Below are 16,404 nucleotides of genomic sequence, written 5' to 3'. Positions count from 1 at the left end.
TTCCAACCTGGAAGTAAGTTTTAAGAGCGGTGCTGTATCGAACGATGGGGCCGCCGCTGTCTCCCTGTGGATAACAAAACTATGGATAGCAAACCAAAAAATTAACAAAAGATTTTTCAATGAAACGTACACGACAAGTAGAATTGCCGGGAGTAACACCACACAGCTGGTATACGTGGTTGTATTTCGTATTGGTACGACTCCAATGAGCGGAGCACTCGTCCTTGGTGCCAATCTTGAAATCGACTTTCTGCAGCGTTGGTGAAACATCATCAGCACCTAAATTCGACGGTTGAAAAGTGATAAAAGCCCACGACAGGTTCGTCATTCGAAGAAATAACGTTCAACGTACTGCTGCTGGTTAATCCCCATCCGACAGCGGTTACAGGGCCGTTGTAATTGTAGTACTGTTGGTAGGTTGACGTATACAGTTTCCCGATCAGATTATAGTGAGACGTTCCGATTTCGGCGCTCAGCTTGAGGAGGGCAATGTCGAAGGTAAAGTTAGCCTAAAATATCTGTCAATAAAGATATCAGATTTCTTCTAACATATCATGACTCTTTTACCACGCCATTTGCATAAAATCGGGGGTGAGGTTTGATGCCTGGTGCGGGCACGGTGAAGAGTTTCGCACTCGGGTCCATTGGGCTGATGGTGTAAACTTTCAGACGGACTTCCACTTTGTAAGCTATTTCACTGTGTCAAATATACGAAGACGGCGATCAAAAGCCTTTCCTTTTTTTTTCTGAATGGCAATCAACAGAATTTTTACCCGGTCTTATCATCCTGAACGCAGTGAGCTGCCGTTAGAATGTATCGGTTGCTTATCACTGTACCTCCACATTCGAAAAAACCCCCTGGCGAGTAACGGTAGAAAAGCCTCAAATAAGCCTTAAACATGTTTAGAAATATTTAAATCAATCGATGGTTAAAAGGCCATGATTAAAAAGGAGTTTAACGTTACCATGTATTGATGTTGCCCCCTGGTAACTGTTGCACCGCCGATAATTTCGTCGACCCCTTCTTCCTCATTCGACGAAAGGGCTATTTTTTTTTGGCAAATTTCCAAACCAAAACGACATCATATAAGGTAACAAAGTCAAACAATTCATCATTAAATCAATCCGATCATTTCAGAAATTTATATACCTGCGTCAGAGCGGTTGGTGAAGTCATTAGCGTTGATGAGATAAGCCGAAGCCAAAATCAACAGGCAGAGCACCTGAATTGTACGACAAAGCGGATAAAGTGGACATTGCCTCACGGGCATTGTTAGACAAAAACAAAATATTAATATAGAGAATAGAGAATTAACGGAAAATCAATTAAAATGAATATACCTGGCTTTTCGACATGTTGATAGAATAGGAGTAGAACATGTTGGTGCTTCTCCTTGTTAATGGCTACAGCCCCATCAGTCATTTTATACCCATTGGGTAATGGGTGTTGGCCTCAATCCCACGTTCAGCTGACGCGGGTAAATATAGAAAAAGTAATTAGCTTATGTATGCACACCGGTGAACACCTGTCGGTCCTATTCTGCCCACCTGAAATTTCTGTGCGTATTTACTGACCTGTAGTCAACAAGTCTAGTCTATCAACCAATTCCGGACGAATATTTCGGTCAACGAAAATGTATGCACAAGTTGATCGAATATTGACGGATTGTGTTTGCTTATCACATTTGCTTATCACCTTCGCTGCAACATCCACCCCTCATTTTCACCTGCCCTATATAGATGGGTATAACAGTTGTAGCAATTGCTTTTGAATAGTCGGTTGCAGACATTTTTACGCCAAGGTTAAACGCATCACCGATATATAAGCTTAGGATTACCTAAATTCTAACGCCTGCTGAATTAAACAATTAAACCGATTTACATTAGTAGAAAAATTAATCGAATTTGCTCTGCTGAAATTAATTGTGAAACTAATAATTGAAATAATATACTAAAACAACGTAATCGTATTAATTCATCTGGACTATCAGAATAAATATACGGAGTATAACTGTCAATTGTAAAAAAGGCTTTCACTTTAACATAAGATTTTGTACTAATTGGTTTCAGGCTTTCAGCACAAAATCCACCGGAGGCCAGTAGACACCTATTAGCGTTAATCCATCTACGATGAGCGGAAGAAGGAGTCGAACCTGTATATAAAAGCTTCTGCTCGTCAATGGACTAATACGACCTCGTATTTATTTTAGTCGATATTTGCCATACGATCAAAATTAATATTATCACATAATAAGAAATGGTTGACGGATAGTAGTGCTGCTGCGGATTGTGGTGCGGAGCGATTGCATTCAGACGGGAGTTTTACCTTTTATACTGTGAAATCGAAACTTTTCTGGAGAAATGAATGTTGTCCAGCAGCAAGGCGATAAGCGCTGCCCATCAGCAGCAGCACAAACCATTCCGGTATACAGCGACATTCTGATTCGCACCCAGTTCGAGAAACTCTTCAATAAATGAATAAAGATATGAAAATGTGCGACTTCATTTTCGACGCTGGCGGACGGACATTCGAAGTTCACAGAATCATTTTGGCAAAGTGATGGAATCCAATCGATGCCAAAAAACCAAAGAAGTCAATTCCGCTTGGTTGTGCGGCATTCAAAAAATGGTATTCCGATCACCTGTTCAACAGTTTTAAGGTGGGCTAAAATAGGAACAAAAAAGACCTAGATTTTTTAAAATTTAAATCTCAACTTTTCTAACCGTTATCCAATTCACCAATCTCATACAAATCGATCTGGCAGAATTAATTCAAATTATTTATTCTCAAACAGGAACCAATAAGTAAATAATTACAAAAAGAAACAATGAAAATGGTTGACGAAACTTGTGCGTTTCTTGCATCGGGAATATCTATACTGGGAATAGCTATTTCTTTTTCCTGGAGAGAATAAGGTTCCGCTTCGGTACAAATGGAAAAACACGAAGTGACGTGAGAAAAATCAAAGGGAAATCGCCAAACATAAATTGTAAACATTTGAGCAAAGCCTTCGGAAACAAACAAACCCTAAGTTTTAGTAAGGTGAACATTGCGCCGCCTGCGTTCAACTTTCAGTAACGCGGTACAATAATGGAATAGTGGGCATTAGATGGCGTTCAGTTTCGTTCATTTGCGCGATAAGAAAAAAGAGATAGCGAGACCCTGTTTACGGCTGCCAGCAGAGTGTAGGTAGTGAAAGAAACTCGATAGTTGGCAAAACATTTGTTCGCAATTTCAAATAAGATTTGAACGATATTTTTCTACTGCATCCGAAACATTAGTTGTCAAGAGAAATTCAGTGGAAATTACACGACGAATTAATCATCAAGGTAAGGACAATTTCGGAAAATTTCATTTTCTAGCTTTAATACCCCAACTATAAACCTTGTCTAAGCAAATATCAAATATTAATTCACGAGCTTGAGAAACATTCAAAAAATTCCAATGGCCTCGGACAGGTATTTTCAGTGATTCAAGTTCTATTTTTCAACCCTAACTATAAAATCCCTTGCAAAATGTTTAAGTCAAATCAGTTATTGTCCTCCACAAACATTTGATATGCGTCGACTCTATTAGCTACATTTGCAAACAAGGCTTATCAAATGTCGGTGTTAATTGCGAATAAAGCAACTCTAGTTTTCTACGTATAACCGCGTATTACATCAATAGCTAGCGATTGCAATCGCTAGTGATGTAACCACAAGTTAGGTTAATTTAGGGATGCAACAATCAGTACGTAGGCGATACAACAACAGAAATCTTGAATGGATCCTTATCTGTTGTTGCAACGTCAAAGAAACAATCATGTTCAGCTGTTTCAAACGTGAAAGTCAAACTAGCGATTGTAACCGCTAGTCAAAAGGCGATGCATATTACGGAAACGGTGTTCACTCGCAAATAAACTAAGTTTTCAATGTAGCCAAACCAAAAAAGAAAGAGTTGGATCAATAACTGTTGATTTAATTCCCTATGACCTCATTAGTATTACCTTCTCGCAGTGTTATTGTCCTTTGAAATGATGTCTTTCAACATGCAAAATAACTTCAGCTGAATTCTTTATTACGTCACGTTCAGTTTGTCCGTTTATTGCGTACAATAGTGCAATCTCGATTGGGCAAGCAATTCGTAGAGTAGTACCTATGGCTATTGTTTTTAAGTCTTCAATTAGTTCTCACATTACATGCAATTTTTTTATTATTTCGTTACATTTACAGTTTACTGTCAACTGAGTGAAAACAGATTTTCCTGTCGCCTAATTCGCAAAAAATCTTTCCGATTCAGCCGAAAAGATGGAGCAAAAAAGTGACAGGCCAGCAGCACTCGTGACTGACGGCACAAAATCCAGCAGAGGCCGCACGACGCCGCCAAGCACAAACAGCAACAAAGGCAACCAGAAAGCGCGCGATGGATCCCACGGTTTGAAATTTGAAACAAAATTGTTGACGCTTTTTTGTGTTCGGGGTCTATCTGCGGGTTACAAATTTGAACTTGGAAAGGAAAACGAAGATCTGGGCGGGAAATTTGACGACGTGATTTTCCGCTATGAAGTCCCAGACGAGACACCAGCAGGGAAACACTGGCGGTATCACTACCTTCAAGCCAAACACAAAGAGAACGAAAATGATAAAAAAAATAAAGCTAGTGATTTACTCGACCCCAATCCTAATGGCCCGTTTAGTCTCAGGAAATATTTTCTTTCGTATTGCAAGATGAGGGAAAGGGGCGACGATGTTCGCGATTGCATCATATGCACCAATTGGGACGTTAATACCGAGAAATTCAATATAATTAAACTAGAAGAGGTGAAAGAACAACACGACATTTTGAAATTTTCTCCCGGGGAGAAAACTGTTGGCATTTACAAGTTAAAAATTGATCAAAACTTGCGCAGTGGAACGATTAAATTGTTGGGAGTTTCAGATATCGAGGCCATGGGAGTGACAGATGCGTTCCTTACAGATACGTTCGAAGTTCACTTTAGGGATGATAAAGAAACAACTAATTCGAATGAGGATGAAATGTTGACAATCGATTTGGTCACGGAAAAAGTCGTTGATTCGAAAACAAAGAAATTTCGTCCAGATTTCATAAACGACGAGAATCTCTCGGTCGTTGCCAACAAATTTCGTCAAAATATCGTCGAAGTGATCGACGATTTCTATAGCAAATTCCTCTTTGTCGTCAATATGCCGAACGAAATGCAATTCAAGAAAATTATCGAAACTGAAGACGTGAGCAAATATTATCCAAGCGACAAGTGCGAAGATCAAACGTTTCGAATATTTGCCCAAATTTCAGAAGCGTTTGAAAAAAAGCCCGCCAACTTTTGGCTGACATCAGAAGAAGCAAAAAAGATTTTATTAGCAGGTGTCACTGCTATTTCGTTACAATACCAGAAACAACTCGAAGAGGAGATGGAATTCAATGAAGAAGCAATTCAAGCGATGGGGATGAAACTGAGACATTTAATGTTCAATCCCGGACGGGAAAAAGTCGAGCAAATTACCACACCTTCGCCGCAACACACGGCCGTCAAAGTCATTTCGGCGGTTCAGATTTTAATGCGAGAATTGAAACAAGAGGGAAATTACTTGGTGACATCGTCTAGTCGTCTGCAAAATAAGGAGGAAAGGAAAAGGTGGAAAAATATTTTAAAATTGCCAAAATATTCTCATCATTTTTCTTTCGTCGTTTGCGATGACGAAGCATCGGTCTCAAATTACGAAAATTTGATTACAGACGGTGATCATGCAGACGATACCAACTTAATGATAATTGTGAGTCGTGATGGACCTGTAGCTGGGATAATAGATGAAATCAAGTTCACCGATTTGAGTCAAGATTTCCAAAAAAGAATTTTGTCGAGAATCGTTTCCTTTCAAGGGAAAAATCTGACGGTGGAAGAACTGGTCGGCGAGAAACCGGAAAAAGTCATCAATTACAGTTCCCTAAAGGAGTTGTTATTTGGAAAAACCAAACAAATTCCTTCCTTCAACACATCAACTTTTGAAAAATCGCTGTACATCAAGAGAAGATTGCGATTCCCGTTTAAAAATCAGTGGAACATTGGCGGGGAATGCAGAATCAGTGAAGATGGCCACATTGAATGGTTTGGCGAAAAAGAAAAGCGAAAAGAAGTATGGGATAAAATCAGGTATAGGATTATTACTAATCAAGCGCCTTCTACAGGACTGATTGTCGATGATTTGGCTCATTTAAAAGAGAATGGTAATGAAAAGTCAATTATCATCATATCCGGAGTAGCCGGAACCGGAAAATCTACCCTCCTGTCTCACTACTACAAAGAGATCAAAAAAGCAAAACCGGACCATTGGGTAATCAGAATTAATTTAGTGGATCACTACGAAGGAATTCTGAAACTGGATAATATTACCCTTTCGAATGTTGTCGACATTTTAATCAATGAGTTACACGTCGTTAATGATAACAGTTCATTTTCTCGATCGTTATTGAGAAAACGGTTGGAAACGGGTGATCGTATCATTTTAATGTTTGATGGGTTCGATGAAATCAACGACTCGTGTCAAAATAAAGCGATTGAATTGATAAAAGCCATCACTAAAAACAACTCTATCCAACTTTATGTGACAACCCGACCCCACCTGCTCGATAAACTGCAATTTCAATTGTCTCAATTGTCTTACAGTTTGACAAATTTCGAAGGAAACGACCAAATTGATTTCTTGATTAAATATTGGGAGAAAGAACTGGATTTGATTGGCGATAAAATGGCCCAATTCAACAATTCGCTGAATCCTTAATTGATCGGGTATCGGAAACTATAAAAGATAAAGAAAGTTCTTTCATTGGAATCCCATTGCAATGCCGAATTGTTGCCGAATGTTTCCAGCCCGATTTTTCAGTGATGGAGGAAAACTACGATAAATGTCGAGTGAAAAAACTCATAGCCGATCTACTTGATGGTCAGAGATTCGATTTGGCTCATTTGTATCATCGTTTAATGGACACAAAACGTCGGGTCTTTCTCGAAGAAAAGGCTAAAATACCGTCGTCACTTCAAAACGACATCGTGAGTGACGCCATTAATCAATTGATACAAGATGTTGAGTCACGTCGACAAGGAAACATTCAAGCAAATGCTAGCAGTGATCGGATCTGATAACTGGTGTCTGAAACTACTTCGCCACGATATCTGCACTGCATTTTATTTACTGTCATCACCACCCTGCGAACTTGTTGGCCAATTTCAACAAGATCAGCTGTTGAATTTATTGAAATTGATAACCACGTCAAAGTGTACCAAACGGAGAATCCAACAGAGTTATTGGAACCGACTGCTCCTCAACGTGAAATGGTGGAAACCTGATTTCGAGAAACCCATGGATGATTGGACATTAATGGAAGTGCTGACCCACTTTTTAAATCACACCTTTGGGAAAGTTCAAGAAAATGACATCATTGAGCTGTTTTTCGACGATAAAGGGATCGAACTTGTCACCCGATCCCTGTTGCAGTACGGCAAAAACAGTCTCACCAACGGAATCTTTAAACATTTGACGGAAGAAATTCGCAAGTACAAGGATATAAAACGCCATTTAATGGGCAAAATGCCTAAAATAATACGAGACGTCATGAAACCCATTATTCATTTTTTGATCGACGACAATTTGGAATGGAGTCGGATAAAGGTATTAGATTTTGTCATGGGTCACGCAGAGTTGACAACTGCCAACGGCGATTGCCCCGAATTGTCTACATTAATTAATACCATTTTGGTTAAATACAACAACAACGTAATAAAGAAAGCGAGCATTTGGGGTGAGTATTTTCGGCACTTTGATGATGAACAAAGAATAGGAAACCCAACGTACCGCTTGAAAATTTGGACGGACAACGTTAAAGAAAGGTCGGCAAGAGTTTGCGCGTTCTTGAAATGCGTGTCTGAAAAGCTCGGAAGCTCCAAAGTAAAAGAATTGCTGACTCACACTCACGGCAGATATACATATGACATATCATATGCATCAACTTCGGTCATTTCTTTGGTGAATCTGAAGGGTCACTTCAGTTTTGTAGAAGCAATGCTGACACACCTGAACGAAGAAGATCGTATTCAGGTTCGTCCTCTTCTCGGCAGAGACCAAACTGATGCTCAGGTACACTCTGCAAGCAGTGATGAACTAGCTTGAGAGCAACGACGATTCATCAGATTGATACTCATTTAATCTGTGTTGGATCTCCATATTTCGCTCTCGAAATAGTCAGCCTACTGAAATTTCTCTATTTGAATTGATGACCGGAAGAGCTTTCGACTATGAGCCCGAACACTACGGATGGCAGTCTCAAGACCCAAATCAGATGATGATCAAAAATAATTTTAAATAGCCATTCCTTGCCGTTAACTTCAGCAGCTATGAACTGAGGACCTGAAACTTCCAGCTTTCGAACGAAAAAAAAATTGTTTCGTACCTAACTTGGTCACGTTACATTCAGATAATTGAAAAATACAATTGGCCTCTCCTTTCAACGCAAAAAAAAATAATCTGTTGAGCGTTCCTACTTTACAAGCGTAAAGGTACAAAAAAGAAAAGATTTTGGTATGCAGTAAGAGCAAACAGCCCAGCAAAACAATCCGGCATAGAAATTGTCAAATTGAACGTTATCGGCAACCATCATAACATTATGGACGATGGAGCGGAATTGAAACAAACGAGACCCACAAACGTTTTCTTTCCCTAAATATCGGCACTCACATTTCACTGTGTGGACGCCGATTTTTTAAATCGATAAACGATTTTAAAATCAACAGGAAATATTGGACAAACAAGTAGCCTGGCTTTGACACTTCGACCTGCAGAGTAAACACTCAATAACAAGCAAGCTCAAAATGTCGGTGTGACATAAACAGACGACGGGAGCAACATTGTGAAATATTTTTCAAAGTTTGAAGAAACTGGTGCATTATTAGCGATATTTTCTATAGACTTATTATCGACCCCCCTCCCACTCAAAAAAACATTAATGAATAAATGAGCTAGGGTACCTTTAACTTAAGACAGACCACAGCAAATAGCGAAACCATGGTGGTAGAGTAAACTGGCTCCTACCTTGAAGCCTGGGGAATATCGCCAGGCATTTCCAATTCTCCTTGGTCTTCATCTGGGGATTCAAAAAGGGGGAGATGAAAGAATTCAACCAACATCAATGGGTGTGATCCCATTAAAGAGTGAACTATTCACCTGCATAACAATAAAAAAACAAAATATTTTAAAATGAGATTAAACATGCAAATGGGTCTATTACTAAAAGCAGGAAAGCTGACATCGTTCATGAGAGAACTTAAAATAGCTGTGATTCACTGCAGCTCTCCAAACCATGCCAATCATGCAGTTCTACATCATCAGAGATCTAACCAATGCATCAATCACTCAATCAGTATCACAGAATACATACTAAATAGAGGAAACTCATAAACTACTGCCAGATGCACAATAATAGTGATGTTCTCGATGAGGCCTCAAATCTGAAAAGAAAAAAAGAGAGAAAGAGGGATAAAATTAGCTTAGACTGTGGACAAATTAAAAGGACAGTGCTTAATGAATTATAAAACATAATGAGTGCTGAACAAGATTAACAAATAAGATTCCGAAATTTGGGATTGGGTAGATTATTTTGCTTGCCTACTTTTAATTGTCAAATGGAAAAGTTATTTATCTCCTATAAGCTGCATCTGCAGCCTATTTCTCAAATTTATAAAAACGTGGCACTTATCAATCTATGATGAGATGTGAGATCACGCGACCACCCGACCAGACACTTTTGTATTTTGTTATGTGGTCTGCACTCTGCTGCTGTGTGCTTGCTTTTCGTGCCGCCATTAACAGCATTGTCAGATAAATGTTGCATAATTTTTGAACATTTTTTAAAATTCGAAATCGCCAAAGATTTTTGAAATACTGCTCTGCGCCACGACCATCGATGAAATACTTCCCTTGTCTTGATTGATTAAACAACATTAAATAAATTTGGTGCACGAGGGGCACCTTGAATATAGGTAAACTCTCGAAATCAGGTCAAATGTGAGAGAAAATTGCGTTTTGGCAGAGTGATCACTCTGATTTACATCCCAAGAGCGGCACCAATCAAATAGTATTAAAAATTACTACACAAACGCAGCGATGAAGGTATGAGCTATATTTATGCAAGTTTACCAACACTCCTAGTTTTCAGGTTAGTTTAGCCCTATTTCGTAAATGCTCTACCACTGAGCTATACGATACCCCCTTATTTAACCACTTCATTTCACACTAAAGAGACATGAGCTATATTCTTAAAAATTTGATTCACTGCATTCCACATTGTTCCAAATTGAATTTTTAGTAAAAATTTGATGGGGGGGAAAAACATATTTTGGGCATTTGCGTCACAGGAAACGGACGGAAACAAAGTCAGTTAGTGTTCGAATTGGAAAAGAAAAACTTGTAATTGCTCCACGACTAATTGCATCCACGACTAGACATTGCATTAGTGATCGAATTCAATGAAAAGTCGGCATGTCAACAATCGCGTCCGGATTTCAAGTGTCGATTGCTGTACTTCTCCTTAGTCTTGTAAGTAAAGGTACTTTTTGATCCAAGGAACGAATGACGTCACTTTCATGTATACGCCGGGTGTTCCTTTCCTTGCACATCCTATACAGCGAAATTGATTAGCAAGGAATTGAATTCAATCATCTCGGTCAAAGAAAATCACACGTACCAAATCCAGCGCTGACGACGCCAACCTGAACGAATCGGCAATTGAGATCGTCATTTCCGTGATCGGTGATCAATGGGCCGCCGCTGTCTCCCTGAGTCAAAACGGCCAACGTTAAAATTCCTTTTGGACTCTGGTTAACCTACGAGAAATTTTCACTCACTTGACACGTGTCTTTCCCCTCCTTGTAGGCGCAGAACTCATGATCCTTAATAGCACCGTAAGTTTTACTGCATTTTGCGTTTGAAATTACGTCGAACGAAGCGCTTCGAAGGAAGTCGGATTCGGTGCCAGAATCTTCCTTGGTGTAGCCCCAGCCCATGGCCCTCACACTCCTGCCGACAAAGTTGTCGTCCATGCACTTTGATGGCAAGCAAATGGGCGAGATGGTCTCGGTGAATTTCACCGGTGAATCCAGCGTCAGAATAGCTATGTCGTTCGCCTGCAGTAATAAATAATAAATTAAAGTTAATAAGGCCAGCAATGTTTAAATTAAATTAAAATGGACAGAAATCTATGCGCTCACCTTCGACCGAGGTTCGTAGTTCTCATGAATGACATAAGCAACGACGTCTCTCGTCACTTGGGCATCGGTTGTCGTGGCGTTGCGGAAGTGTTGGCCAAAATTGGCTTGGTAACTACGACCGTCAAATCTACACACAAAAAGAGTGGAATGACGTTTAAGAAATGCTCAAATGTCTTTTGGGTTACGAGTATATAGTCTTAGTACGTAGTCGTCAAATCGTCTGTTATGCAGTGAGCCGCGGTGAGGAGTTTGGTCGATGAAATCAAAGATGCTCCGCAAGCGTGCTGAGACCGTTTCTTATTCTTGCTTAATGTAACCAGCGCCACCTATTGGAATTCCAGACACATAATAAATTGGAAATTCTGCCATTTCCAAAGTAACCAAAAACTCACCATGAAAGGGTATTTATTCTCAGGTACTATCTGGCTTGCTACCATCCGAAAGACACCACCTGGGAACTGGTCGGTTTGACGCTTCCGGCGGTCGGTAGGCCTAAGACATTGATAGTTGTCGGCAACCGTCACGTCGGTAAGAACGGATTTCCTAACGGCGACAACGGGTTTAACCTCCTTGGAAACGTCCTTAATCCTAGGCGGTGTCACTCCAGGAGCAACTGGAACAACTGGCGCCACCACTGGTGGGACAGAATTGTCCACGGGTGCGATTGGCAAGTCGTTGGATTGAACGCGGAAGCCTCGGTGATCAGCGACGTATGAAGTGGCAACTAATTTGCCATTTGGGTTGATGTAACTCCAAGAGCCAACCATATTACCTGCAGCGTCAACATAATTGACGGCAGACTGGCCAGGGTAGGCGTAACCGAAACTGGCCCTACCCAACTCGTCCTGGGCGTGCCACATTTGCGTGTTGATTGGCCATTGGCGGGAAACGGGAGGATTGAAGGGTAGCATGGGATTAAATCCGGGGTAGCTAGGGTACTGAGCCAGAGTGTTGGCCACAGCCAACAGCACAAACATGCAAACAATCTGACAGCACAAAAAATGTCAACATCCAAACGAGAATGTATGTACAACAATATTAATTCAATTGAATGACAAACTTACCAGATACTTCATTTCGCCACGTTCTCCAATAAGAACTAGATAAAGAGTATGTTTTTAGCTGGATTTGTGGATCCCCTTTTATACTCAAACGCGTTGATTGTATGACCAAAAATTAAATGTCACTTTAGTTTTTTGAAGGGTAAGCTACTGCAACCGCACCCAATTCGTTGTACAATCTATTTATTCAATCTACACAATGCGTAGATGCGGAAGGGTTCAAAGTTTTACCCGTTGTCAAATTGTCTTGTTTAATTCAATTTAACGAGTAAAATCATGAACAAGCCAAAAGTGGAAATTCCATGAACCAACTGGTTTTGGTCCAAACCCCTAGAGGGATTTGTTACGTTATATCAGACACGGTGCAAATGGAAATTATGTGTTTGTGCTACTATTTACCATATCGAGTTGAAGTCGATAATATGCTGTTGACATTGAAAAATTGAATATTTGATTACAGGATAGATTTTGGTTTTATTCGTTGCCATGTCTTGGCTTCCGGTCTGTTTTCGTGTTTTGGTGTGTTCCCCATAAAACCTGAACAGAGCCGTTACCAGGTTAGTTTGGTTAGAGTCTCAAGTAATACGAGATAATATGCAGCCACGATCTTGAAAGGATCGATGAGAAAAATCAATGTAAAGAGTCGCCTGGAGATATTTAGTTTGTTGAGAACCACACCCTGATATCCACACCCTTTATCTCAAGGGCGTAATTTGATAACATTCAAACAATGCAAATCCTTTTAGAGACAACTCGTCGATTTGTTTTAATTAAAAAAATGGATTACCTTCATTTTGCTGATAAAATAATCAAAAAGCGCAACTTTATTTTCTTGCCAGATCAATTTCATTGTATAGCATTCAAGGATGAAAAACAAGTACAGATTTGAAGCCATCATAGGTAATGAGAATAATATTTGGGCACGACTTAATCGAATCAAATTCCTCTCGACCAAAATACCATGGATTCACTTGATCATTGATCCAGCCGGTACAGAATGACGTGAATCGGGCGTAAACACTCGGCTCATCCCTTCCAGAGCATCCGAAAGTATATTACTAAAGAGAACGTGTGTCAGTTGAATTATCCGCACAAAAAAAAAATATTTATAATAAGTCCTTAATAATTATCTCGTAGTCCTATCTCAGAATGCCAAATTGAACCCAGGGGACAGTCTTGGGTGCTTCCGGTAAAGACCTTGGAAGTGAATGCAGCATCCCCAAATAGATATGCTAACGAGAGTCGAATTAACTAGGGTGGCGAAATGGTTTAGAATTTTACCTTTCGTCCAATGGCCTTCTACAATCCTTCTACAATCTAACAAGTAAACTCAGGAAATACAAGCAAAAAGGGGGAATACCCTGCATAAACAACTTATTGCCCCACGCACGTAGTAGAATTTCTTATGTTATATGAGACACCATGAACTGTAAACAAATGGGTTTGTGTTGTTATTTAACACATCATAGGCTACCTGTTTTGGGGAAAATCGACTTTCGTTAGCATACCTATTTAGGGATACTGCCATCTACTTCCAAGGTCTTTCTTTAATATTCTTGTTTTCTTTTTTAGCCCTACATTAACCTGAATTGATTTGCATTGTGGACTATATCTACAAAAAGCGTAATCAAATTCGTCGAATTAAAACCAAAATCTATCAGCCAATGAAATATCCAATATCGATGGTAGACTAACGAATTGCTGGGCACGCTCAAGAATTATTTGCCCTTCAAAAGTATCCCAACTTGATGTCGTTTGTACAACCAATGCCTTTGATCTTCGTTCGACCGTTAAGAATAAAAGGAATCAGCAGTCCAGCCAGAGCCATAGATGCCTGGTCGGTTCACGGCTGTGTTTGCTTCCCTATCCCGTTTTCAGGGTAAACGTAAGCCGATTTTCAGATATTTTAGGGCGGAGCTTATCAGAATTGTGAAGTGGAAACGTTAAAAAAAGCCTTCTAGGCTCTCAAAAGTAGCTGGGCGTTGTAGCTGACACACTCACTAGAGGCGCTTTTTAAAGTTTCCAAATCGGTTCCAAAATCCCGAAGTTCCAAAATCCCGAAGGGCGAAGCTAATAATTGCATACGCAGAGACAAAAAAGCCATGTCACTTTGTTTGTACAACGCCGCGAAGGGATAATCGTAAGCCAGTTGAAAACTGTCTTAAATGACAAATTCAGGGCCTATTGTTGAGTCGGACTTACTCACAATTCACACTTTACTTCACAGACTTTTTGGTTTTAAAACGGGATTTTTCTGTCACAGTACAATATCCTTGCAAGTTATTTACGTTTAGTTTGCCCAACTCATATGTTCATATTTTTACAAAAAAAGTTCAATAATTGAATTTAAAAATAACCATCTTTTAGTCAAATAACTGCAACACATAAATGCAAATCTTGTTATTGCGTCATAGTTGGGTCATCAAAGATTGCGCCATCACAACGATGCTATAGACATCTGGTGGTGAATTATTTTGATCTAAAATGAAAAAGATGTAGTCGCAACCGCCAGATGTCACTAGTCGTAAAACAATTAACTTATCAGTTTTTGATTAATTACGGGAAAAATAATTAAGTAAATGAAATTTTTTTTGTTCTGGTCGCACCACATATTTTTTGTGTAATTTTTAAGACCAAAAAGTCCGAAATCTATCGTGAAACGTCCGAGCTATAGAGCGTTACAGACAAAGTGACATGGCTTTTTTTTTTCTGCGTATGCGATTATTAGCTTCGCCCTTCGGGCTCGCAATGATAACACAAAACTTGACAAAACTATTATAACACAAACGCAGCGATGAAGATATTATAGCTATTTATTCAAGTGTACCCACTCTCCTAGATTTAAGATTAATCAAGATCTCTTGTTAAAAATTTGATTCACTGTATTATTCCACATCGTTCCAAATTGCATCGTTAGTAAAAATTAGATGGGGGGGGGGAATATGTTGGCCATTTGCGTCACATAAACGGACGGAAACAAAGTCGGTTATTGTTAGAAATGGAATAGAAAAACTGGGAACTGCTCCACGACTAATTGCATCCACGACTAGACATTTCATTAGTGAACGAATACAATGAAAAAGTCGACATATCAACAGTCGCGTCCGGATATCAAGTGTCGATTGCTGTGCCGCTCAAGGTGACACTTCTCTTTAGTCTTGTAAGTAAAGGTATTTCTTGATCCAAGGAACGTATGAGGTCACTTTCATGTGCATGCTGGGTGATCCTTTCCTTGCACATCCTACATGGAAATTGATAAGCAAGTTATTCAATTCAATCAACTCAGTCAAAGAAATCACACGTACCAAATGTAGAGCTGACGATGCCAACCTGAACGAATCGGCAATTGAGATCGTCATTTCCGTGATCGGTTATCAATGGGCCGCCGCTGTCACCCTGTAAAAACGGCCATTGCCAACTTTTATTACATCTCGTGAACATACGAGAAAATGTCACTCACTTGACATGTGCCTTTCCCCTCCTTGTAGGCGCAGAACTCACTATCTATAAGAGCATCGTTTGTTTTTTCGCATATTTTGTTTGGAATGACGTCGAGCGAAGCGCTACGAAGGTAATCAGATTCGACGCCCTTTTCCTTCGTGTGGCCCCACCCCATGGCAGTCACACTCCTGCCGTCAAAGTTGACGTCCATGCACTTTGATGGCAAGCAAACCGGCGAGATGGTCTCGGTGAATTCCACGGGCGATTCCAGCGTCAGAATGGCCACGTCGTTCCTCTGCAGTAATAAATAAGAAACAAAAGTTAATAAGGCCAACGCTCAAAAAACGAAAATCGCCACAAATTTAAATGCACTCACATTCAACCGAGGTTCGTAGTCCTCGTGAATTACATAAGCAACGACGTTTCTCGTCATCTGGGCATCGGTTGTCGTGGCGTTGCGGAATTGCTGCCCAAAATTGGCTTGGTAACTACGACCGTCAAATCTACACACAAACAGAGATCGGAATGACATCAGAAATATGTTGAAATGTCTTTTTGGATGTATATAATAAGTCTTTTTAATACTGATTCGTATCGTCGCGTGTTATGCAGTGAGCGGCCGTCAGGAGTTTGGTGGAGGA

General features: G+C 39.9%; 2 protein-coding genes across 2 annotated transcripts; both read right to left on the bottom strand.

Annotated features, from left to right (window-relative positions):
- Positions 1 to 563: 563 nt before the first annotated feature.
- LOC124329452 (spaetzle-processing enzyme-like) lies at positions 564 to 2,396 on the bottom strand. The gene is made up of 7 exons (XM_046788512.1): positions 2,327 to 2,396; positions 1,342 to 1,469; positions 1,151 to 1,223; positions 966 to 1,045; positions 774 to 892; positions 664 to 697; positions 564 to 605 (listed from the first exon to the last, which is right to left on the bottom strand). Exons 2-7 carry the CDS (start codon positions 1,378 to 1,380, stop codon positions 564 to 566), a joined length of 387 nt encoding a protein of 128 aa, XP_046644468.1. The 5' UTR covers positions 1,381 to 1,469; positions 2,327 to 2,396.
- Positions 2,397 to 10,582: 8,186 nt separating this feature from the next.
- LOC124329451 (acrosin-like) lies at positions 10,583 to 12,337 on the bottom strand. The gene is made up of 7 exons (XM_046788511.1): positions 12,326 to 12,337; positions 11,654 to 12,247; positions 11,466 to 11,587; positions 11,262 to 11,388; positions 10,899 to 11,177; positions 10,739 to 10,829; positions 10,583 to 10,671 (listed from the first exon to the last, which is right to left on the bottom strand). Exons 1-7 carry the CDS (start codon positions 12,335 to 12,337, stop codon positions 10,583 to 10,585), a joined length of 1,314 nt encoding a protein of 437 aa, XP_046644467.1.
- Between the last annotated feature and the right edge of the window lie 4,067 nt (positions 12,338 to 16,404).

This window comes from Daphnia pulicaria, chromosome 3 (genome assembly GCF_021234035.1).
Source record: "Daphnia pulicaria isolate SC F1-1A chromosome 3, SC_F0-13Bv2, whole genome shotgun sequence".
NCBI classification, from domain to species: domain Eukaryota; kingdom Metazoa; phylum Arthropoda; class Branchiopoda; order Diplostraca; family Daphniidae; genus Daphnia; species Daphnia pulicaria.
The sequence above is the reverse complement of the archived record's forward strand: the minus strand, read 5'-3'. Positions and strand labels throughout refer to the sequence as shown.

Coding starts and splice junctions, on each gene's coding strand:
- LOC124329452 (XM_046788512.1), bottom strand. CDS start 1,380: ATGTTCTACTCCTATTCTATCAACATGTCGAAAAGCCAG. Junction 1,046..1,150: donor CACCAACCGCTCTGACGCAG/GTATATAAATTT, acceptor AAAAAAAAATAG/CCCTTTCGTCGAATGAGGAA. Junction 698..773: donor GTTCAGGATGATAAGACCGG/GTAAAAATTCTG, acceptor TATTTGACACAG/TGAAATAGCTTACAAAGTGG.
- LOC124329451 (XM_046788511.1), bottom strand. Junction 11,588..11,653: donor AGAATAAATACCCTTTCATG/GTGAGTTTTTGG, acceptor GAATTCCAATAG/GTGGCGCTGGTTACATTAAG. Junction 11,178..11,261: donor ACTACGAACCTCGGTCGAAG/GTGAGCGCATAG, acceptor TTATTACTGCAG/GCGAACGACATAGCTATTCT.